Here is a 23,586-nt window from a genome sequence, read left to right on the forward strand (position 1 = left end):
CCCCCCCCCCCATAAAGAGCTGCAGGGTTGAGGGGGGGTGGGGAACGATGCCTGGAAAAGGGCTGAATTTGCCCCATGGGGTGAAAGGAGAGGAGGGGGTGGTGCAGCCCCCAGCAGCTTTGGCACTCGGGGAGGGTTGGGGAGGGACTTTGGGTGATGCTGAGCCATCCGTGCTTGGAAACCTAAAGAGCCAGGCTCAACGTGAACCCAAAGGGCAGGGTTTGCCCCCACCTTGCTGTGATGCCAGGTGGTTGCACCAATGGGAGATGCTCTGCCCCATGGCGGGGATGAAGGGAGCCCTGAGGTAGCCCGTGGCACTGAGCAGGGGAGGGGGGGGGGGGGGGAAGCCACCCCAAAAAGCACCCGGCCCCAAACCCTGGGCGGCCCTTTGGGAGGAGAAACTGCAATCCTCAGTAGGGATGGCAATCGGGGGTGAAAAATTCCCCCCTTGGATGGCACTGAGCCCACAGCACCGCGCGGGGCAGACACCAGCTCTCCTGGGTGATGCTCAGAGGGGGATGAGTGCATTCAGGCACAGCTCCATCCCAAGGCATCACGCTGAGGCTTCCCGACAGTCACTGAGCTCCATGTTCCCGCTGAGGAAAACCCCATTCCGAGGCCAAGCACCGTTCTGGGGCGCAGGGATGCTACTTCCCTAAAGTGCTCTCAGCTCTCCATCCTCCCGTCCCCAGCTTGGCTCCTTTGCTGGTGCCGTAGTGCTTTGGTCGTCTCCAGGTACCCCGGGGCAGTCCGTGCTGATGCACAGCTATACGATGTTCTCTGCTCCAGGTAGGGGACCCTGAGGAGGGCCTGGGTCCTGCTTGCTGTGCAGCTGTGCCAGCTGCAGCACCGGCATGTTGCAGAGCGGGCAGACCTTGCGCACCTCCAGCCATTTGATGAGGCACCTGGGGGGCAAAAAGCACAGACAAGGGGGTGAGGGGGTCATAAGGATCCCAAAGCAGCACCCTTCTGGCACGTGCCAGGTCTGGTCCATTTTCATCCCCCTCTTTGCAGTGTTCTTAATGGTACGTTCTTAATTCATCATTTAAGTACCATTATATGTAAAATATATACATAAATACATCATGTAGAACAACTACATGACATAAATCAAGAGTATAATCGCTTATAATAACATATAGCAGGAGGGTCGGATTGGATGATCTCCAGAAGTCCACTCTGACCCCTTGTGGTTCTGTGATAATGTATATATTTGCTCTATATTTGGTGGTTTTTGAGGTCTTTCCCAGCCTAATGATCCTACGACTCAATGAATCATAAATCACAGAATGGCCTGGGTTGAAAAGGACCACAACGATCATCTGCTTTCAACCCCCCTGCTACGTGCAGGGTCTCCAAACACCACAGCAGGCTGCTCAGAGCCACATCCAACCTTATAAAATGCAAATAAATACACAGAAACCAGCTCTTTTTTTTTTTTTTGCTCCAAATGCTTTTGTTGCTCCAAATGCTCCAAGGTAGCCGATAATGGGATTTTCCACCTGGAGCACTGCACTCAGTGCTGGGCTGCCTGATTCCAGGCAGACAGGGAACTGCTGGGAGAACCCAGCAGAAGGCCACAGATGCAACAGGGACCCAAAGCATCTCCCTTAGGAGGAAACGCTGAGAGCCCTGGGGCTGTTCACCAGGGGAACAGAACGAAGAGAGGGAATCTTAGCAACAGGGGATCTCCTGAGGTCCCTTCTGACCCTCCCGCTCTGTGATGCTGTAAATAACAGCTCCAGGCCTGCTGCACTCACTTTCTGTGGAAGGCATGTTTGCACGGGCAGATCCCCAGCTCGTCCTTGGGCTTGAATTCCTCCAAGCAAACGGCACAGATCTGAAAGCAAGTCACACAAAGTCAGCGGCAAAACCGAGGCAACGCTCCCCAACAATCTCTGTCTCATCCCATTGCTTTTGGTCATGGAAAGAAAAAAAAAATGGGCCCTTTGCCTCGTGGGTTGGCTTGGCAGTGTGACAGAGCGTGGCTTAGCACAGCTCTGTGCAGCCCCGGGTTGTGAGCCTGGGGGTGGTAAGTCCTGCAGCTCCAGAGGTCATTAAACAGCGATAGAAGGAAGTTTAAAGCTCAATTTAGGCTTAATCTGCCTTCTAATTGCTGGGGAAACTTCCCAGAGCCCAAAGTTTCACTTGCAGAGCAAAATCCCATCAATTTGCTCGAGGGTTGTGCAGTGAGGATCACGCAAGGTCTGGATGCCATGAACCCCCCCATGGAAGCAAACCCACACATGGACTCACCTCGTGTAGGTTCAACTCCTTCACCTTCTCCTTCAGTATTACCTGCAAGGCAGAGATGGGGTCAGGATGCTGCTTTGAACACGCGTTTCCAGCATCTCAGATCTCCTTAAGTCACATTTTGCAACCCATTTCTATTACATTTTCCCTTTCCACTGCATTGATTGTACTGAAAATCCTCTGCTTTCAGTCCCAGCCTCTCCCCAGCTGTGTGCAGTGCAAAGCTCCGTACACAGATCTGGGTATAGGGTGAGGTCTTCTACAGCACAAGAGCAGAAAGAGCATAGAAGTAGCCTAAAATCTAAAAGCATACCAAACCATGACTTCTGCTGGATATTATCAGCAATGATTGTCATTGTAAATACACAAGCATGAGCACTCTGGTGCTGTAACAGCTGCAGTGATCCCATTTAACACCCCAGAGGAGCCAGAAACCACCTACAGATGGTTCTCAACCCAGTGCAAGGACAGGATGAGCACAAAAATGACCCAAAAAGCACAAAAGAAACAGACAAAATGATCCGAGGACACAACCCAGGAGGTCTCCTCTTGCACTCAGACCTCCTGGGCTGGCACAGGGGGAACGAGCTGTGGTGTACAGCTTCACTTCCACCCCTTCCCCAGGGGGTTCCCCACATTGTAACACCATACACAACACCATATCAGCCCAATCCCACGTCAAGTAGGTTTTCTTGAATGATGGAGGCAGAAAAATGACACAAACCCTGAAGAAAACAGGATGCATCAGTGGGAACCTGTGTTTATTTTCACCTCTGTGTGGGTGGCTGCACACAAGAGCAGGCGATGTGCTGCCCAGGAGAGCTGTGGCTGCTCTGACCTCCAGCTGTGATGCTGTTACTGTTCACAAAAGGTTTGGAAAGCCCTGAGGTCTCCAGGGGGCTCCAAGGTGGGAAATGTCCCCACCATATGGGGATCTTGCAGCCACGCTCCTGGGACTTAACTCTTATTTTAGACTGTTTTAAAATACCTGTATTCCTATTATTTTGTTTTCCTGCTGAGCCCTCCTGTTGCCTCTGGGCTCAACCCTGGGTTGCATCCAACTGATGGCATCAAGACCTGCCCCTGAAGGGCCAACACCTGAAGGCAACCACAGGCAGCTCAGGATGCTCATGGGGTGCCCAGCTGGCAGGAAAATCCCAAATCAGAGCATCAGCAGCACGATGTGTGGGGAGTGAGGAGCACAGGGATGTGGTGCAGTGGTGGCACTCAGCAGGTGGGCTGGACACGGTGACCCTGAAGATCTTTCAAACCAGGTGAGTTGGTTCCATTAACAGCTTCTCTTCCAAGGAAGAGAACCTCCCAATGGGATTGAAAGCACAACCTAAAGGTGTTAACACCAAGGAACTCACAGCCTTTAGGTGGATTTGGTTGTCAGCCAATCTAGAAGGGAGAGGGGAGAAGGAAGAAGGAAGAAGAAGGAGGAAGAAGTGAGAAAAAAGAACAGAATAGAAGGGAAGAGAAGAAGAAGGGGAGAGAAGGGAGAAGGGAGAAGAAGGGAGGAGAAGGGAGAAGAAGGGAGGAGACTGTTCATCACCTCACCTGTTTGTAGGCGTAAAGCTCTTTGTGTGCTTGATGTCTGAGCCTGGAATTAAAACAGAGAGAAAAGTGAAAATGAGGATCATCACAACAACCCAACACCCCCTTCCATTTCCCTCCCTCTCCTATGGAATCTTTTCTTTCTTTCCTGAAATGGTGCACTCATTTCAAGAGTCTGGGCTGGGATTTTGTACCTAGCTGGAAACATGACATCTCCATCCAGCTGTCAGCACAGGACCTCCCACAATTTCCCTTTTCTGAACTCCCCGATTTTCCAAGCAAACATCAAGATGTAAAAATGATGTAAAAATATATATCTCCATCCTATTAGCATGCAAAGATCCCTCTAGAAAAATGCTGGAATTAAAAAGACAACCAAAAAAAAAAAATGCACTTTAATGCAGCAGAGGTTGGTTAGGGATGCAGGAAGGCAGCTCTGGAGCCCTGGTTTGGAGCTCAGACGCCTTCTTTGAAGATGCTTCTCAGAAATTGGGTGACCTAAAAGCCAAGGGTAAATCCATTGGAATGGGAAGGATGGGCCTGGCAGCAATGTGCAGAGAGCGGAGCAAGTGGGATGGAACCAGCTCTGTTCACAAGGAGCCCTGAGGCTGGGAAACTGCTTATGGAAGACAGATAGGAAAAGGGAAATTTGCTGCTGGAGACAGCCTACAAGGGGAAAAAGCAGCTCAGTGCTGCCAGATGAGTGCGGGTGCTATGTGGGAAGGTTTGCATGGGATAACTTTGCTTAAAAACCTCTTGAGAACAGCAAGAGCACATGAACAGTATGAACAGCCAAGCGTGCAAGGTGCGTGGAGCAGGGAGAGCTCTGGGGGAGGCATCCACAGGCTGAGCACGTGGCTTTGGCTGGGCTCAGAGAGAGGATCCTGGGCCAGATGGGTCCATCCCACCCCACACAACTGCTGTAATGTGAGCCCCCAGGTCATGGTGAGCATCCACCCCGTGCCAGGAGCTGTGACCCTGCAGGAATTCCAGCCACTGCTGCTACCCACACATCTGCCACAAATACATGGCAACAGATCAAAACACAGAGGAAATCATAGAATCATTTGAGTTGGAAGAGATCTTTAAAGCCATCTGGTCCCACTCCCTGCAGTGAACAGGGACACCCACAGCTCCATCAGGAGCTCAGAGCCCCATCCTGCCTGACCTGAATGGCCCTAGGGATGGGACACCCACTGCTTCTCTTGAGCAACCTGTGCCAGCTCCTCACCACCCTCACTGCGAAAAAGGGTTTCCTTAAACCCTGTCCAAATCTCCCTTCTGTTAGTTTGAAACCATTTCCCCAGCTCCTATCACAACAGACCCTGCTACAGGGTCTATCCCCTTCACAGAATAATGAAGGCTGGAAAAGAGTTCTAAGATCCCCAAGCCCAACCCATCTCCACCAGGTCCCCAAGTGCAACATCTCCACAGTTCTGGAATACCTCCAGGGATGGTGACTCCACCACCTCCCTGGGCAGCTGTGCCAACACCTCAGCCTGGTCTGCTGGTTGGTGACCCTGCACATAGCAGGGGGTTGATACTGGATGATCACTGTGGTCCTTTTCAACCCAGGCCATTCTATGATTCTGTGATTTTATGACTCACCACTCTTCAGGAGACAAAAGAAGACTTGTGTTCCAGATCCCCTCGCAGCTCTGTTGCCCTTCTCTGGACACAATCCTGAACCTCAATGTCCTTCTCTTAGAGAGGGACCCAACACTGAATGCAGCATTTGAGATGCAGCCTCCCCAGCGCTTGGTCTTGCTGAAGCCCATCCAGTTGACCTCAGCCCACAGATCCCAGCCTATACCTTCTTGCAGCCTTATCCTCCGAAAGCAGCAGCAGAGAGCAGACACAGACAGCTCCAGCAAAGTTTCATTTCCTTTTCCCTATTTCTCGTCTGAAGGCGGCTGCCGGGGGGAGGGATGCACGCTGTGCAGCAGAGCTCTGCAGCAATCCTTCTCTCCTTTCTTTTGGCTGGAGCTCACACCCAGCCCTGCTCTGAGCCAGCCCCATTAAATCCCCACCATCTCAAATCCCACGAGATCTGCTTGCTGTTAGCCCAGCTCTTGCAGATGTGCGAGCTGCAGACCAGGAGGGAGAGGATGCATTGTGTGCACTCAGTGCTCTGCTTCTCTATGAGGACGTGGTTGACCCACTATTAAATTAACACCTCACCTTTTGCAGCCTCCAGCTGTGACCCCATGTTAAAGCCATGTAGAAGGGGTCAGGAATGCGTGCAGTAATCCAGGAGGCTTTAGCAGCTGGTTCAGGAGGGGGAGAAATCCAACTTGAGTTCAATATCTTGCTTCGTATATCCAATCCTCCTATGGAATCCTGCAGAGCTCTGGGTATTTGCTTGCTATGCAGCCAGGCTCCAGCAGTGCTCCGCCATTCACCACCACAGCAGTGGAGCACTGAGGTTGACCCATCCGAAAGCAATCACTTGGGGTGCTCTGTGCATAGTCCTCACCCACTGCCCAGCTGCAAGCTGACCCTCAAGCTTAAAAAACCTCACCCAAGCTGAGATGTGGGAGCTCAGCTCTGTGGCAAATCCAAAGGAGGTGGTGAGTGCTGCAGGGGAACAACAGCACAGCCCAAATCCAGGGCACGGGGCTGCTTTGGGCATGCAGGACTTCCAACCCCAGAGCTGCTGGTGCTGCTGGTTTGATTCACCGACTCGTAACAGTTAAGGGCTATAAAGGGATCATGAGGTGATCTAATCCAGCCTCCTGTCTATCATGGGTCGTTAAACAGCACTTCGTTACTTCTGGGAGTGGGAGCCAAGACGCCTCTTCCAGGAGGGCACTCTGTCTTCCTTTAAAGACAGCAAGAGACAGAACTCACCACTTCCCTCGCTGGCTTCTCCCTGTGGTTACTCACCCTCTCTCTTACAACACGCCTCCAACTTCTAAATTTAAAGATTTTCTGGCCTGATCTCCCAGACATTACTACTTGTTGTTTCTTCTTCGGGGCAGAACACACCCAGCAAGACCCGGTGCCCAGGAAAACACTCTGAAAGTCCAGACACCTCTCAGTTCTGCAGGGAAGCCATATAGATTCCGCTCTACTTGGGGAAAATACAGCCTTCAGCCTTCTGAGCACCGTTTGCACATCACCAAATTTGCCTCGATTCCCAATCTTCCCCCACTTGCCTTCCATTTTCCCTCCAGCAAAAGGGATTTCGCTTCTCAATTAGTGGCTTAATTCGCCCCCCCAGCAGCCTGTAAAATAACTAAAGCACACCCCAAATAGGAACAACCATCTCCCTTCCTTTTCCCCATCGCTCATGTCAACAAATCACCCCTGCATCATTAATCTCCAAACGGCTTTGTTCAATGAGCAATTTGTGTACAGTAACGAACGGAGCAGGTATTAAACATTTCTTAAGTGCACAGTACATAAGTTACTCATTAAAGAGGGAGACGTGTTGAAACACTAAGCAGAAAGCAGGAGCCATAAAGCACGGCTTTTGAGTCTTTTGGAGAAGGCCACCTGGCTAACCATGCTTCATGCCCATGTAAGAGTTCCCAAAACTACTTATCTGCTGTTTTTACTGCCTGTGGAACTGTTCACTCTGAGATGCAATGGATGGCGCTGCTCTGAATCTGAACGCCGTGATGCAGAGTGCTGAGCACGTTCTTTGCTTAGAATGGGAAATACAAACTATCTCATGGGTCACATCAAGCTGTCACCACACAAGAGGATGAAGCTCCCTGCAGAAAGGTGACGCCGTCGCTTCCTGACCAATGCATCGATTTCTCCCAGCGTGGGTGAGTACTTCCATAGAATTACAGAATCACGGTTGGAAAAGAGCTCCAAGAGCCCCAAGTCCAACCCCAACCCATCCCTACTGTGCCCACTGTCTCTCAGAGTGCCACATCTCCATGGTTCCTGAACACATCCACGGATGGGGGACTCCACCGTCCTCCTGGACAGCCCTCTCCACTGTCTGACCACTCCTTTGGAGAGAAAATATTTCTTAACATCCAACCTGAACCTCTCCTGCTGCAACTTCAAGTCCATCACCTCTCATCCTATTTCTGCACCCAGATTGAAGCCTACCACACACGTTTCCTGAGGGTTGCAAGAGCAGCCTAAGTCCACAGGCTGGAACTCAGTGATCTTTAAGGTCCCTTCCAACCTAAGCCATTTTGATTCGATGCTGGATAACAGGAACAATTTATGCACTGAACACTTTGTGGGATGTCCTCACCTGAAGGAGGTCACCTCCTGCAGAAAGCCAGGGCAGCTCTCTTACCTGATCAAGTAGCAACAGAACAGTAAACTGAGGATGAAGACGAAGATGGCCGTGCCAAAAACCACGATATATATGTTGAGAGGCAGGTTCTGGAACCCGATGTTCGGCATCCTGAAACTGTAATGCTGGAAATCCGAGCTCATGGGTAGGCTGTGAGGAAAGGGAGAAAACAGAAGGACGTGAGGCTCTGTCTGCAGGGTCAGCAGCATGGGAGGCCCTTAGGAAAGTTCTCCTTCCCCTCCCCTCTGGTGGCTTCCAAGGCCAATCCTTCACTTTGCAGAAATTCCCCTGCAGAGTACGCACACCAACGAGCGACCTCTAGCATCAGCGCAAGCCCCATCCCTGCTCCTGTGGGATGATGGATTGGAGGCATGTTCAGCACACCCCCAATGTCCCTTTTTCAATCAAATTCATTCTGGAGCCGGGTGGAAGAGCAGCCCAATGACTTTGCTCTGCTGTCAAATCTTCAGCGCGGAGCCGTTCACCCTTGAATATCCACAAACACCTCTGGCCAGACACAAAGTTCCCCACCCACAGCTTCAAGGAGGAAGTCACAAACCCTATCTGGTTTTCCTTTCATCAGTTACTGCCCACGGGAGGTGGGCAGTGCCAGCTTCACAACACATGGGGAAAGCACCTGCAGCCTGTTTTGCAGATTAAATGCCCTGAGGAACAACAAAATTCCCCCAAAGCAGGGAGTTTTCAGCTGTGTGTGGATGTGGGTTTTGGGGAGGAAGTGAGGATGGGGCAAAAACATGGGATCTGGGTAAGGATATCCTGAGGAATGAAAGCTGAAAAGCACCAGATCTGAGCTGCAGGTTGCTGGAGTCATCACAGAATCAAAGAATGGCCTGGGTTGAAAAGGCCATAATGATCATCCAGTTTCAACCCCCCTGGCACAGGTAGGATCACCAACCACCAGACCAGGCTGCCCAGAGCCACATCCAGCCTGGATGGATGGCCTGGATTCATCATAGAATCATATGAGTTGGAAGGGACCTTTAAAGGTCATGTAGTCCAACTCACCTGCAGTGAACAGGGACTCCCAGAAGGGATGAATTCAGCATTCAGAAGAAAGGGGAACTCTCAGAAATTACCCATACCATCGAGTGCTGCTGGCACAGCTCCACAGCAAAGCAGCACCTATATACACAGAGTTTAACCCAAACTCAACTCAACCAGAGCCCTACAAAAGTCCCTACAACAGGAGCTCCATCCTACTACTAGCACAACTCAACTCAACCAAGTTGATCAACATGGATGGATCCTATCCCCACCACCAGAATGCACAGGAGACTCTGCAGCTGTGGCACTTGCCTCGAAGAACTGAGTTGTTTCTGTAGGGTGAGAGAGTTAAGGGAATTAAAAGAGGATGCAAACACCACCGTGCACCCTGGTACCAAGTACTGGGACACTGCATTGAGCCCTATCAACAAAACAATTCAATACTGAGCCAAGCACTCAAACCAAGCAGAGATCTCCAAGAAGAAACAGTGCAACCAACCAGCACAGGACTGATTCTTTCTGTTTTAAACTCCTCGTAACATTCCTCCTAATCAGACTGAGGGCTACAGGCAGTGCTGATGGTGAACTGAGAACAAAGTAGTGGTGTCTGGGCATTTTGGGCAACCTCATCTAGACCCTGAACTTCCATGGCTTTGCTCAAACAGAACAGAAACAGAACCATAGAATCACAGAATCACTGAGGTTGGGAAAGGGTTCCAAGATCCCCAAATCCAACCCACACCATGACCACTGGCCACGTCTCTGAGTGCCACATCTCCACGGTTCTGGAGCACCTCTAGGGATGATGACTCCACCACTTCTTTGGGCAGCTATGCAGATGCATCACCACTGATATCCAACCTGAACCTTCCCTGGCACAACATGAGGCCAACACCTCTCATCACTGTTACGTGGAAGAAGAGGCCGACCCACACTTGACCACAACCTCCTTTCAGGGTCTCGTACAGAGCCATAAGGTCTCCCTGGAGCCTTCTCTCCTCCAATCTGACCCATCCCAGTTCCTTGGCTGTCTTTCCTAAGACTTGAAATCCAGTCCCTTCACAGCTCTGTTACCCTTCTCTGGACAAGCTCCAGGGCCTCAAATCACTGCAGCTGGCCCAAAGCCATAGGAAAACAAGCCGAGCCCTTCAAAGATCTCTACAATGAGAGCTCCATCTTTCTAGTGTTATCAGTATTTTGCCCCAAAAGGATGCCCCCAAAGTAGCCATCATCTCCTACAGGGGCTCATTCTTCTTTGGACAGTCCCTAGGCACACAAGGAACATGCAACAGGTTCATCTTCTACATTGGTCCTGCGACCAAATGAGGTTAGAAGCTAAAAAATCCTGTGCAGGGATCCGGGAAACTGTTAACTTTAAAAGGACTGAAATTGGATGATTTTGAGGAGCCAAGCTTTTGGTTTTCTTTTTGTTTTGTTTTGTTTTGTTTTGTTTTTGTTGGGAGCGTGGTAGGGGAGGAACCGTATTTTAATCTGCTCCAGCTTTACAAGAGCGCAGCCAAAAGAAATAAAAAGTGCTGTAGGGAAGGACGGCTGCTTTCTGAGGCAAAACCAAAGCCTTCATGCTGTGTTCTCCCAACCGAGGGTCCCCAACACCCAAGTTGGGGCAAAACAGGACTTGGAAAATGCCCCTGGGCTGGGTCAGCTCCACTTTGGTGGGTAGGAAGATGCTGGATGCTCCTGGCTTGAAATATTGACCTGCACATGGATAAACCTGGGGAAAAGAGTGAAACAACCCCAAACCAGGGATGCCCTATGAGAGACCCGAGGGTGGGCTGGACAAAATAATATCACAGAATCATAGAAACATTATTGGAAAAGACCACCATCAACCCATCAAAACCATAAAACCACACAGTGCCGATACAGCGGCCAGGATGAAACCAAAGGAGGGAAAATCAGATTTTCCCATGAAGACATTTGTTGAAAGACGTGATGGCTTACAAAATTAAAGGGATTTCAGTGTCCTTGTGATAGGAATGAGACTTCCCCATGGGGAGGGATCCTGTCTGGAGTAGGAAATTCCCAAATTCCCAGCAGGAGATGCTGGTTTGTACATGTTAATTAAAACCCCAGTGATGGTTAATGCCAGGTGAACAAGCAGGGAAGTCAGGAAACGAAGCTCCAGCAGCATTCACTTTGCTCTGATTACAAGCCAGGCAGTTAAAGGCAAACCCAAATAAGCCACGCAGCCAAATTAATCCCTATTATAATAACAGCAAGCACTTAATGCGCTGAATAAGCACAGCCAGCCTCTTACATGCAGCTTTCATCAGAAGATCTCAAAGCGATGAGCAAGGCTGGCAATTATCTTCCTGCACTGAGGAACTGCAGCAAGGGGGGACCAGACCTGCACTGAACTGCTGGGAGATGTATTTTTTTTTTAATTATTATTAATTTTTACCACTGCATAAATGGGCCATGCCAGCATTGAGCATTCTATTAAGTTTAGCCCAGGTGGAGGGCTGGTTTGGGGGTCAACAGCACATCTGGTTGGCTGGGTAACAGGCACACATCTCCTGTTCCAAAGGCATTGGCACAAATCCACAAAGTGCTTCACACAGGTTGACCCAAAAGCTCGGCTGTTAACTTGGGTGGAAGTTAAAATGAATGCAAAACATTCCCGAGGTTGGTGTCAGCTGCGGAGCAGGGCGTTCTTCCATGCGATAAATCCACAACATAAATGTTATTCATTGTGTGTGCTTAGTGGGATGACTTCCAGACTTTCCCCTTTCTGGGCACTTTGACACCAGCAGGGAGACAGCGACGCGCAGCCAGCAGGCTGGAAGGAAGCTCTCATCCACATCATAGCCCTGGTTGGAACAAGATGATCTTTGATGTCCCTTAGAATCATTAAGCCTGGAAAAGACCACCTAGTCCAACCAGCAAGCCATCGCCACCACCACAACAGAGTCATTAAGGTTGGAAAAGAGCACACGGATCCCCAAGCCCAGCCCATCCCACCGTGCCCACTGACCACATCCCTCAGCTCCACATCCCCGTGCTCTTAAACACCTCCAGGGACGCTGACTTCACCACTCTCTGGGCAGCTGTGCCAGTGCTTGACCACTCTTTCGGAGAAGCTTTCCAACCTGAAACAGCAGCAATGCTCGTCCAGAAGGATGCTGCTCAACGTGGGACTGCAGCTGGGTCACCAACGCCATAAAACCTCTTGTCAGATGGAACAAAAGCTGCTCATTTTCCCCATTTTGGCTGCACGCTGGTCGTTGGTGCATGCACAAGCAAGAAATCCAACTGGACTCCCAGCAGGAGCCGTTCCGGACCTTTGATCCCCATTTCCCTCCCTTCAAGAGAGAATTTGATGCTTTTTGAACAGGAATCAAAATTCCCTGGCTTTGCTCCTTGGTTAGATGATGCTGAGCGCTGAGATTTAACCCCCTCAGTGTGGAAATACAGTGAACAGATCAGCCAGCAGAAAGGTCTAAAAGTCTTCAAACAAATAATAAATGGAAGAAAAAAGACCAAGGCAGCTTCACCAGCAGTGCTGTGCTATTCGGTGAGTTTCTGGGATGCTTTTCAGTTGGTTGAGCAGACACTGTGACCTTCAAAGCACACCTTTACATGGGAGAAGGTTTTCAGTGCTGCTGGTGCAGAAAGATGCAGAAAATAGGTCAGCAGAAGCTCCCATTGCTGAGCTTACATCAGCTCCACGCTGTTGCTGAGGCAGATCTTGCAAATTCCAGGAAAAAAAGACCAAAAAAAAAAAAAAAAAAGGTAAAATAAATGATAATAACAAAACAAAACAAACACTGTTGCTTTTTTATCCAGGCTAACCCAGCGTTTGTGCTGCTTGGGCTGCCCTTGGATGACGGCAGCAGGAAGGAGGAAAGCAGCCAGCTGTTGGGCTGCTCTGGCAATTGTTTTGCTGGAATTTCCAGGCAATGCAGTGAGTTTTGGTAAAGCCACAGGAAGTTCATCAAGTGGCCACAGGATCCGTGTGTCCGGAGCTCTGCATTCGGGAAACCGACGCTGGATGCTGGATGCACACAGATTGTCCAAATACGGTTCAATTGCAGCTCCATGATGAGATAATGCTTGAGGAATTTTCTCCCTTTGGCTCTGTGGAGTTTTTTTCCCCATTTACCTGGCACGTGGCTCTGTCCCAGATGCAATGTCACGACCTGCTGAGCTCAAGATGCGGTGGGAAAGGATGTGCTGCGTCTCCTTCTGGCAGCATCCCTCGTGGTGCTCACCCTGGAACCATGCCTCATCCTTTGTTCAGGTGCTAATTTCCTGATTTACTGGGTTTTCCCCAATTAATGGGCTTTTTGGAAGCTCCACCAGCCGAAACCCAGCGTTGAAACACATGGAAAATGGAACTAGATGATCGCTGAGGTCCTCTCCAACCAAAGCCATTCAGGGAGTTCAGCCTTGATGATCATTGAGCTCCCTTCCAACCCAAGCCATACTACGATTGTATGGACTGTAAATTACATCTGGATGACAAGAGCAGAGGGATGCAGACAACAGATGCTCCAAAGATATCCTTACTAGCAAAACAATCTGGCTTTGATTGAGACAACCTCACCATGCTAAACAAAAGCAAATCACTTTCTGCAAAGCAAAAAAGCAACCAGCTTTCTCCATTCTTTAACACTGACAAGCAGATGGATTCTATAACCCCCTGAGATCCTTTCACCCCTGCTTCCTAAGCCCCTTTAATGGAAAAAAAAGAAAAAAAAAGCCTTTATGTTACTGCCTGCTGCTCTCTTCAAGCCCAGAACCTGGATTTTGGCCCTCAAAAAAATGCTGTTAGTGGATCCATTCTCTTAATTTTCACAAAAATATAAGAAAGTAATAAATAAGTAATACAAGTATTATAATAAGTAATGTAAGAAATGTCACAAGAACAAGCAGCTTGATGCAAAAAGCTGGACACCAAACCCAAATCACCAACAAACCCTAAGGAACAGCAACCCCAAAAGCCTCAATATTTCTGTGAGGGCTGGATGTTGAGATGCTGACAGCACCAAAAACTCTTTGGGAAAACCCAAATAACCCAAACCTCAGCCTCCTGGGAATATATACTGTCACCATGTCACCATCATGTGGTATTTTTCCTGTTATCTACAGAAAAAAAAAAGGAGTTGTGCAGTTGGCCTGCCCTTCCTCTGGTTTAACAAAATTACTGGGTTTTAGGGAAATTTTTCAGCATTCGTTCTGCTCTGCTAATGGATTCTGCAAAGCATTTGGGGTCACTGAAAATCCCCTGTCCTCCTGTTCTGCATGCTTCTCTGAGAAGAGTGTTCAGGCACTGGAATGGGCAGCCCAAGGAGGTGGTGGAATCTGGAGGTGTTCAAGAAATGTTAGATGTTGCACTGAGGGAAACGGTTTAGTGGGGGATGTTGAAGATAGGTGGATGGTTGGACTGGTTGATCTCAGGGGTCTTTTCCAACCTTGGTGATTCTATGATTCCGTGACTGCAGTGAGATGGAGAACACCAAGAGTCCACGGGTGTTGATAGCCAGGAGGTGACAGAGAAGCACTTTGAGCATCTTCTGCCCAAACTTATCATTTCACCCAAAGAAATTGCTTTATACATGGTTTCCTCCTCAATTTAACCCTCAGTTAGTACAGACAAATGTTAAGGCCCTGCTGTTGACACAGAAAGGCTTGAGAGAACGCTGCTTAGCATCTGGGTTGCTTTTAGAATCATCAGGGTTGAAAAAGAGCTCTAAGATCCCCAAGTTCAACCTCAACCCATCCCACCATGCCTACTGACCATGTCCCCAAGTGCCACTTCTCCATGATTCTTCACCACCTCCATGGATGGTGATCCCACCACTCCCTGGGCAGCTGTGCCAGTGCCTGACCATTCTTCTTACAAAGAAACTTTTCCCAACATCCATCCTGACCCTCCCCAGGCACAACTTCAGGCCATTATCTCTTGTTTTGCAGTAGGTTGAACAAAGCCTGCTGACTATTTTCCACCACCCCCCTCCACCCAAGGCTGCCAAGACAAGGACAGCAGTGAGGCTCCCTGCCATGCAACACAGCCATCAGAGCTCCACGCATTCCTGGACTCTGAATCAACTCCTAGAAGGCATAATATACCACTGATGCTAACAAGCTGCTCCAGTGACGAGCACAGGGCTGCATCGAGTATCTCCTTAAAGGTCAGGGGACCACATGATGCCCAGGAGCCCTTGCTTATGCTTTTACTACGAGTTAAAGATAATTTGAGTTGATCTAAGTATTAAATTGCAGTCTTGCATGGCCAGCACAACCTTTAGAACCAAACGGTGAGGTCCCAGATCTTCACACTCTTAACGTTACTGTAGCTCTCTCAGCCCACTCTCCGCCTTCCCCAACTTAGCAAAATGTAAAGTTGCATTTGCAAAATGCTCATTTTTTGGCAAAGAAAAAAAGCCCCAGGATGAGATGATGAGGATGGGGTTACGCAGCCGTGCCGTTCTGCATTCTGCAGGGGAAGGAAAGGAGCTCTTTCTCCACGCTGCGGGGCCGCTGCATTAAGTCACATCTGAATTCACGGGATGAAGGCTGCTGAAATGTCACCGCGGCGGCTCCTGGCACAGTTCAGTGAGAGCACCATGGCCTCGTTAGGGCAGTGGAAGCGATGAGTTTGCCTTTGTAGGGATTTAAAAGCTCTGGGAGGCAGCCAGGCATTCCCAGATCACAGCTGCTGTGGGTTGAGGAAAGAGCTACGCGAGGAAACCCTGCAAACATAGGCAGTGCAGCAGCGTTGGAGCAAAACCCGCATTGTGCATCATGAAAGCTGCTGTAGATCGCATGCTGACGAAGGCATGGGTTGTAATAAGTGCACGATGCAGAGTTTGACGTAGCCACGTTCTCCATGGGTCCTGAACTCTTTGTGATAACCAACAGAGGATCAGCAACGCCACTCCCAAGAAGTTTTGCCGATTTCCTTCAAGGAAACCCTCCAACTCAGCCCAACGCCTACCTGCACAAAGGCTGCAAACCATCTACAGCTGAGTGACTTCACGCAGCGCGATGCCAGCAAGCTAAAAAAAACCCTGATACTGCACAAAAATCCATGGGCGAGGATTAAAGATATACTTTTCAAAGCTTTGGTTTGTGAAAAATCGCATAATTTGGTTCAGCTTTTTAAAGTGCAAAGCCCCTCATCTCTCTTAGTAGCGGTACAGCAATGACCCAGTGCTGCACAGAAAGGAAGGGGAAAAAAAAAAAAATAAAGAAAAAATGGCTCAAGCTAATCCTCCAATTTTATAAGACACTAATCCGCTGATCTCATTGAGAGGGATTAGAATTACCCCCTCGCCAGAGGATTTAAGAAGTTTCCAACCAGATGTCAACAAAAGCAGAGCACAGCCCGCGCTGAAAGCCCTTTGGATGAGGGTAAGGGGCATCTGCAGTATGTCCACGGAGCTGGATCCCATCTGGGGGATGCTGTACCAGTGTCCCATCTGCTTTGGGATGGACTTTTGAGGGGTTGCATAAACTCAGCCTCTTCTGTTCTCTGAGGTCTGAGCTTTGGGCTGATCTGACTGGAAATTACAGAATGACAGAACCGTAGGGGTTGGAAGGGACCCCTTGGGATCATCCAGTCCAACCCCACTGGTAAAGCAAGTTCCCTGCAGCATTACTCCAAAAAAACAAAAAAAAATGGGAGCACAGATTCACACCAGCACTACGGGTTTGCACGCACAGATACAAGATACAAAACATCCAAATTTCCATCCAAAAGAAGAAAGCTAACTCATTCCATCCACAGTTTCAGCCCGGACCACCCTCTCTTTTATGCCAGCTGCCGGGCGCGCGCCGGCGCAGATCAGGGCTGGCTTTTGTTCCACGCCATGTGTACATGCTCAGCTGAGCTCGCAAAAGGGAAACAAAAGAAAAACTAAAAACGCAGCTGCCTTCATAACCAATCTGCCAGGAAATTGCCCCAGGGGAAGCCCAGCCCAGCTGAGGGCTTTCTGCAGAACAATGGCAAAAGCGCATCTTTAAAGGCAGGCAGAAATATTTGCTCGTTTGCAAAACTGGCTCCGAGCAGAAAGGAGCTGACTGTGATCCCAACCCAGCGCAGGGATATTGTTTCAAGCAGGAGGAGCCATTCCAGTGACAGGATGCACTGAATGGTTGGATATTCAACGCCTGCATTTTCAGATTGGATATAAGCAAACGTTTCTTCTCCAAAAGAGTGGCAATGCATTGGAACAGGCTGTCCTGGTGGTCACTGGTCCTGGAGGTGCTCAACAATAGTGGAGATGTGGCACTGAGGGCCATGGTCAGTGGGCATGGTGGAGTGGGGTGGACTTGTGGACTTTATTAATCATTTCCAACCTTAATGACTCTATGATTAATGCGCCAACCAGAATGAACCAGGGCTCCCCAAACCCCATCGCATGGGATATTTGCATTCCCTCCCTCTTACCTTTTGCCTTCCATTCTGCCAGATAGGTCAAAATCCACCTACCTGCTCCGCTCCAGCCCCACAGCTGTTTGTTGTTGGCTTTTTCTTTTCCCCCAGAAAATGCTCTTCCCAGCCAGGGAGCTGTGAAACACTCCACTATTTCCAAGCAGCCGGAGCACCGGTGTTGGGAAATGGCTAAAATAAACTCAAGGCTGATCTCCTGGCCGACAGCTTTCAGTTTCTCTCTCGCTGCTTGGGAACTGGCGTGGTTTCCTGCCGGGTGCTTTGTGAGTTAAAAGCAGCCTGATCCCTGCAGCCTGATCCTCCACGGTAATAAAAACCAGACGGAGTAGGGCTTGGCTGCTTCCCACATTCACAGAGCAGAAGGAGCGAGCATGGAAACAAACGAGCCCTTTGCTCCGGTCTCGTCCTGCTCACAAAAGCAGTGATGCAGGGAGCAAGAAAGCTGCAAAACAAACCATGTGTGCTCCTTGTGCTTTGACAGCAAACTTTAAGCCGGATGAGCAAGGCGTCAGCGGCAGCACTGAGACATCCAAGGCCGCTTCATGAATCACTCAGGTCAGAAAAGAGCACAAAGATCCCCAAGCCCAGCCTCACCCATCCCACCACGTCCATGCACCATGTCCCCCACTGCCACATCCCCACAGTTCTGGAACAACTCCAGGGAAGGTGAGCCCTCTACACCCTGAGCAGCCTGTTCCAATGCATTATCACTCTTTGAAAAAGTTTTTTCTAGTATCCAACCTACCCTCCCCAGCACAACATGAGGTCATTACCTCTCGCTGCCCGGGTGTGCATCCAGGTTTGGACCACAGTGAGGTGTGGGTACGTGCACCGGTAGCACAACCCTGTGTTGATCCATCCTCATGAAGCACTCAGGTTCAACCACTTGCAGATTATCAGTGAACTAATGAGGGCTTAAGGACACGCAAATCTGAGTTACTTGCAGGTGTGATGGAGAGGAAAAAGCAGCTCCGAGCACCAGAACAATGCGACTCCAGTCCCACTGAGCACCTGGGTACCACACATCCCTGGATGCGGAGAAGACGCTTAGCACGCTCCCACTTTTCAGGTTAAAAAATGAATTTTTAGCATGGCTGTCAGGTAAAACAGGCAACAACCGTACACCAGTGCTGCTGCTTTCTGCCATAGAATCTCAGAATGGTTTGAGTTGGAAGGGACCCTTGAAAGCCCTCTGGTGCCACTCCCCTGCAACAAACAGGGCCATCCACAGATCCATCAGCTGCTCAGCGCCCATCCTTGCTGCTGTTCTCCCAGCATCACCTCCAGCCTTGAGTTTCCCAAGCCAAAGCACGCCACGTCACTCCCCAGGCAAAGTCTGAGCCACGGCACAGAGACGTCGGAAGCAAAGGAAGGTTATCACACATCAACAAACGATGACTTCTCCATGAGCCATTGCAGGAAACAAAAATAAACAGAACCCCCATGCTCTGAAACACCCGAGTGCAAGGGGAATTCCCCAAAACCCCGCCCTCTGTGCTCTGACCCACGCTTTCCATGGGAACCACCGAGCAGCCAAGTGCAAAAGCCTTGTGCTGAGGTCACGTCAACGCTGGGATGGCTGCAGGATGCCTACTGTTGTGCACCCATGGAATGGGGCCATGTGGATCTTTGAGGTAGCAGGCGAGGGGCAGGGTCGGAGAGGAGGTTGCAATGCCTTCTGCTGTTCCACTGCAGATGTTCAAGCAGCTCCACCGAGGTCCTGTAGGCAAGGCAGTAGGATGGGCCGTGCAGCGCATCCTCTCTACTACAGCTGCCGTAGTTGGACTCGCTGATCCCAAAGGTCTTATCCAACCTAAACGATTCCATGAAGAGGTGCAGAGAGGGGGGGATCCACAAGCACAGAAGCCCTCAGGATGGCTGGGAATTTCGATCCATCGTTGCTAAAAGCCCTGGGACTGGATGGGTTTAAGGTCCATTCCAACCCAACTCATTAGATGATATGGTTCTATGAAGATGCATCAGGCACACACCATGGCGATATCAGCACCGCCCTCCCTTTTTTTCCCCCCCTCTAAATACACCAATTACTGCATTTTGAGTTCCTTCCACTTTGCCCCCAAGCTCTCCATTTGCTGGGAGCTATACCCTTCCTCCCTGAGTTATCTGAGGCCAAAAGTTTGTTGTCTTTCCAGGCTCCAGGCCAAACCTGTTTAATTTTTGCTACAGATGGCACTGTACTGCAGAGGCATCAGCTGGAGCCTCTGTGAGCACAGCAACAGAGCCCATCGCCCCACTAACCCAGCACTGCTCGAGGCTGCTCTGTTTACACCCATCATAAAAAAATAAAAGCATTGCTACAAACTCAGGCTACAGTTTCACTATTAAACCGAATGTGCGAATGGGGGAGGGGGATAAGTTGGAGAAACACAAGGAAAAGTACTAGTGGGCATGGTGGTGACGGGTCAACAGTTGGACTTGGTGATCTTAGAGGTCTCCTCCAACCTTAATCATGGGATAGTGGGCATGGTAGTGAAGGGTCAGTGGTTGGACCCTATGATCTTAGTGGTATTTTCCAACCCCAATGATTCTATGATTCTCATAGAGATTTCAATACTGAATCCAATATTGAAGAAGTATTAAAAACTTGCATTTTACTGTCCTGCAAAAAAATAAAAGCCCACGAATGAGCCTCAGTCCCGTTGCGAGCACATCATGCAAACCTTACATTATTTCACCCCACATCCCACAAAATGTGTCCCAACACCTGGAAGCCAGAGTACACCTCCTGCAAGATTTATGGGGTGAAATAAAGGGGGGGGAGGGAGGGGGGGGGGATGAGGAGAGGCAAACAGCCCCGTCCGCGTCCCTGCTCGCGTGCTGCTGAACACGTTGTGCAGGCAGGAAGCTCCAGATCAAAGGCGGGGAGCGTGCCAGAGCTGTATGTAATGCACAGCTCCTGCCAAAGGTGGGGGGGGGGGGGGGGGGGAAGGGGAAAAAAAAGAACAACAAAACCCCATATGCACAATGGGGAATGGCTCACGGGGTCCGGCTGTGCTTTGTTAGTGGGCATCACGGGAATAGCAAAACCCCACTACGTGCAGTGCAAAGGGTTTCGGGAATGGGAGATGCGTTCCTCCCCAAACAAAGAGGAGCAGAAAAAGTGCAAAAAGAACAAAAAAAGAAAAAGAAAAACACCAAAAAACCCACCCCAAGAGGTGCATTTTTCCCCTGCAGCTCACAGTCCTAAGGGACCGACACGCAGCTGGTGCCAAAAGCAGCAAACTCAGTACGTGCCTGCATGGCAGGAACGCCCGCCCCGCTGCACCGCTTCCATCCCTAAATCTCATTTTTTCTTAATTTTCCCCCTTATCTGGGCTTCTTTTTTTTTAGCCCAAGCAGCCCACAGCACATTGCTGCAACACGCTGCCTCGGGGCTCGGTGGTGGGGATCCTCTTTTTGGGGTGTAGGGAGAAAACATAGGGTGGGGAACTGTCTCCTGTCCCTTTGTGCCACACTTTGAGGGTTGTGGGGTTCATGCCATGCTTAATCCCACCCCTAATGCAGGACAAGGCCATCCCTTGTGGGCACAGGGTGGGGGTGTCCTCGCTGCCTTCAAGTGGGGAGCTTCATAGGGGTGCTGTCACCCCACAGAGGACAGCACTTGGGGGGTGCATAGGAGGGGAACGCACAAAGCAGGGAGGGCAGCAGCAGCCCTATAGGGCAGAACACAGGGATGGGGTTTTGCACCATTGGGGTGCTGGAGGGGACTATAGGAGAGTGCACAGGGAGGGAGTCCTGCACTACAGAGGTGCTGGAGGGATCCCTGCCCCATAGGGGATTGCTCAGGGAGTGCTGGAAGCGGCTGCCCCATAGGGGACAGCATAGAGAGGGGGCTGCCCTATAGGGCAGTGCATACGAAGGGGGTCCTGCCCCGTAGAGGACTGCATGGGGAAGGTGCCCTGAAGCACAGGGATGCTGGAGGGGGAGCCCTGCCCAACGGGGATGCAGGAGAGCAGGGCCCTGCCCCACAGGGGTGCTGGAAAGAGATCCCTGCCCCACAGGGGTGCTGGAAAGAGATCCCTGCCCCACAGAGCGGTGCAACGGGATGGGGGAATCCCCGCCCTAGGGGAGAGAGCGCGCCCCATAGGGAAAACACGAAGAGCAGCACAAAAGAGGACTCCGTACCTCCGCGGGGTGCCCAAAAAGCCGCAGCCCTCAGCCCCATCCCGGCCCGCACTCACCGCCTCGCCCCGAGCCCGGCCGCCGCTCTGCCGCTGGCGGGGAGGGACCCGGATGGAGCCCCGCCCCCGCCTGACCCCGCCCGCCCGCCCGCCCGCCTGTGGGCACGGCCACCGCGCTTCCGAGTGCGCATGCGCGGCGCGGCCCGGGGTGGTGCGGAGTGACGTCATAAGTGAGGGGGGGGGCGGCTGGGGGACGTTGGGGACGTAATGGAGGCTTGGGGGACGATGGGGACTTTATTGGGATCTTGGTGGTGATGAGGATGTTGGGGCCGTGATGGGGATGGGGTGACAATGGGGACATAGGAAGCAGTGGGGATGTGGGTATGTAGGGGACGGGGGAGTCAGTGGGGACACGGAGAGGATGATGGGGACGTTGGGGGTATAACGGGGACGAAGTGACAGTGGGGACATAATTGGGGCATTGGAGACCATGGGGACATGGAGAACAGTGGGGGTAGGGGTGATATGGGGACAGTGGAGATGGAGGGGGGGGACAAGGGGAATGGAGAGTAAACGTGAGCAATAGGGATAGGGGGACCATGGGGATGGGGGCTGTGGGAGCATGAGATGCTAGGGGATAGGATGGCCCTGGGGATGGAATGGCACCGGGGATAGAAGCAGTGTGAGGACAGGAGGGGACGCTCCTGGTGGCAGCAGAGGTGGGGATGGTGAAGTGGGAGCAGGCGCTGGCACTGGAGGCCGGTGAGTGTGGTGATGAAGAAGACGATGATGGGGTTGGCAGGAGGTGTCAGAGCCTCCTGAGGTGTGGTTGGATGCTCCGTGACCTCACCTCCCTCCTGGGTGAGATGCATTGCTCAACACGAAACTGACCCATAAAATGCCCAGCAGTGAGCATCACGCCTCGCATCAGCTCCTCCTGAGCCACAGAACGGCCATCAGTGGCACTGGGTTGTGTCAGGTTGGGGGGGTTAGGGAATGGTTCTGCCCCAGAGGATGGTGGGCATGGAATAGGCTGCCCAAGGCAGTGGGCACGGCCTGAATGGTGATGCAAGGAGCTGACTTTTGAAATTTGAAGTCCTATTCCTGCTGTGTGGGAATCCTCACCTCGCATAGAGGGGTGTGCCCAAACCTGCTGGCAGTGCCTGTGGCTGTTTGCTTGTGCTCCAGGTAAGGAGCCTGCCAAGCCTTGGCCCTGCAGGGTTGGGATCAATTTGGGAAGCAAATGCAGCTGGAGATCAGGTTCTGCCATTCCTCCCTTGGAAAAGCTTGGAACCGTGCATGCAGTGTGTCCTCAGCACATCCTGGGAGAAAAATCTGCTTTTTTTGGCATTTCAGGGCTGTGGCTGGATCTGGAGCAGCTCTATGGCCATCATGGGTGCTCCTCTTGAAGGCCAGCAAGGCTTCTGCCTTTGTTCATCAGCTCCTATTTGTACATTTTCCAGCCTCAGTTTCCCCTTTGGCTGACAGTGCTTGTCGGACAGCAGCACCCCGAAACAGGATGTCCAGGGGAGCAAGGATGCATGTCCAAGCTCTGATTCATCACCTCGATTGAGAGAAAGCCACAGCATTCACTTTCTCCCGCTAATCACGCTGCTCTTTATTAATGGGAAGATCCAGTTTTTCCTACTCGATGGATGAAGGCAATTGAAATCCAGCAGGCTTGCATGCCCAGACCTTATGGTGGAGAGATGAGGTGATAAGGGAGGGTGGATCTGCCTCCTGGGAAGGTGGAAAACTTGTTGTCCTTCCAGGAAGAATGAGGTGACAAGAATGGGACCCGATTTTGTCCCGTGAAATTCTCCTGCTGCTATGGGTTTGCCTCGGAGGATCACAACAGGGCTGTGGGACAGGGCCAAGCTCTTTGCTGCTTGTAGGTAGTGACATTGTTGGATTTGCTGTGGTTAGGCTTGCATCCACCCATGCAA

At 50.9% G+C, this 23,586-nt stretch overlaps 1 protein-coding gene across 4 annotated transcripts; it reads right to left on the bottom strand.

Moving 5' to 3' along the window:
- Positions 1-6: 6 nt before the first annotated feature.
- RNF24 (ring finger protein 24) lies at positions 7-21,760 on the bottom strand. Of its 4 annotated transcripts, none has more exons than XM_042811751.1 (6): positions 21,701-21,760; positions 8,075-8,224; positions 3,814-3,856; positions 2,257-2,298; positions 1,761-1,840; positions 7-905 (listed from the first exon to the last, which is right to left on the bottom strand). In XM_042811751.1, the coding sequence occupies exons 2-6, from the start codon at positions 8,215-8,217 to the stop codon at positions 767-769; spliced, it is 447 nt and encodes a 148-aa protein (XP_042667685.1). In that variant the 5' UTR covers positions 8,218-8,224; positions 21,701-21,760; the 3' UTR covers positions 7-766. The 4 variants fall into 4 exon arrangements, with proteins under 4 accessions (XP_042667685.1, XP_042667686.1, XP_042667684.1 ...); XM_042811752.1 differs by lacking the exon at positions 21,701-21,760 and adding an exon at positions 21,645-21,666; XM_042811750.1 differs by lacking the exon at positions 21,701-21,760 and adding an exon at positions 18,272-18,660.
- Between the last annotated feature and the right edge of the window lie 1,826 nt (positions 21,761-23,586).

The sequence above is a fragment of the Centrocercus urophasianus genome, unplaced genomic scaffold (assembly GCF_019232065.1).
Source record: "Centrocercus urophasianus isolate 14NV4802_14NV808 unplaced genomic scaffold, USGS_Curo_1.0 seq_13, whole genome shotgun sequence".
NCBI lineage: Eukaryota > Metazoa > Chordata > Aves > Galliformes > Phasianidae > Centrocercus > Centrocercus urophasianus.

Bases quoted from the DNA above. Each gene is read 5' to 3' on its own strand.
- RNF24 (XM_042811750.1), bottom strand. From the start codon at position 18,363: ATGAGGATGGATCAACACAGGGTTGTGCTACCGGTGCACGTACCCACA. The intron at 3,857-8,074 runs GTAAGAGAGCTG...TTTTAATTCCAG, and splicing joins TTCTGTTGCTACTTGATCAG to GCTCAGACATCAAGCACACA. The intron at 1,841-2,256 runs GTGAGTCCATGT...ACTTGCTTTCAG, and splicing joins AGGAGTTGAACCTACACGAG to ATCTGTGCCGTTTGCTTGGA.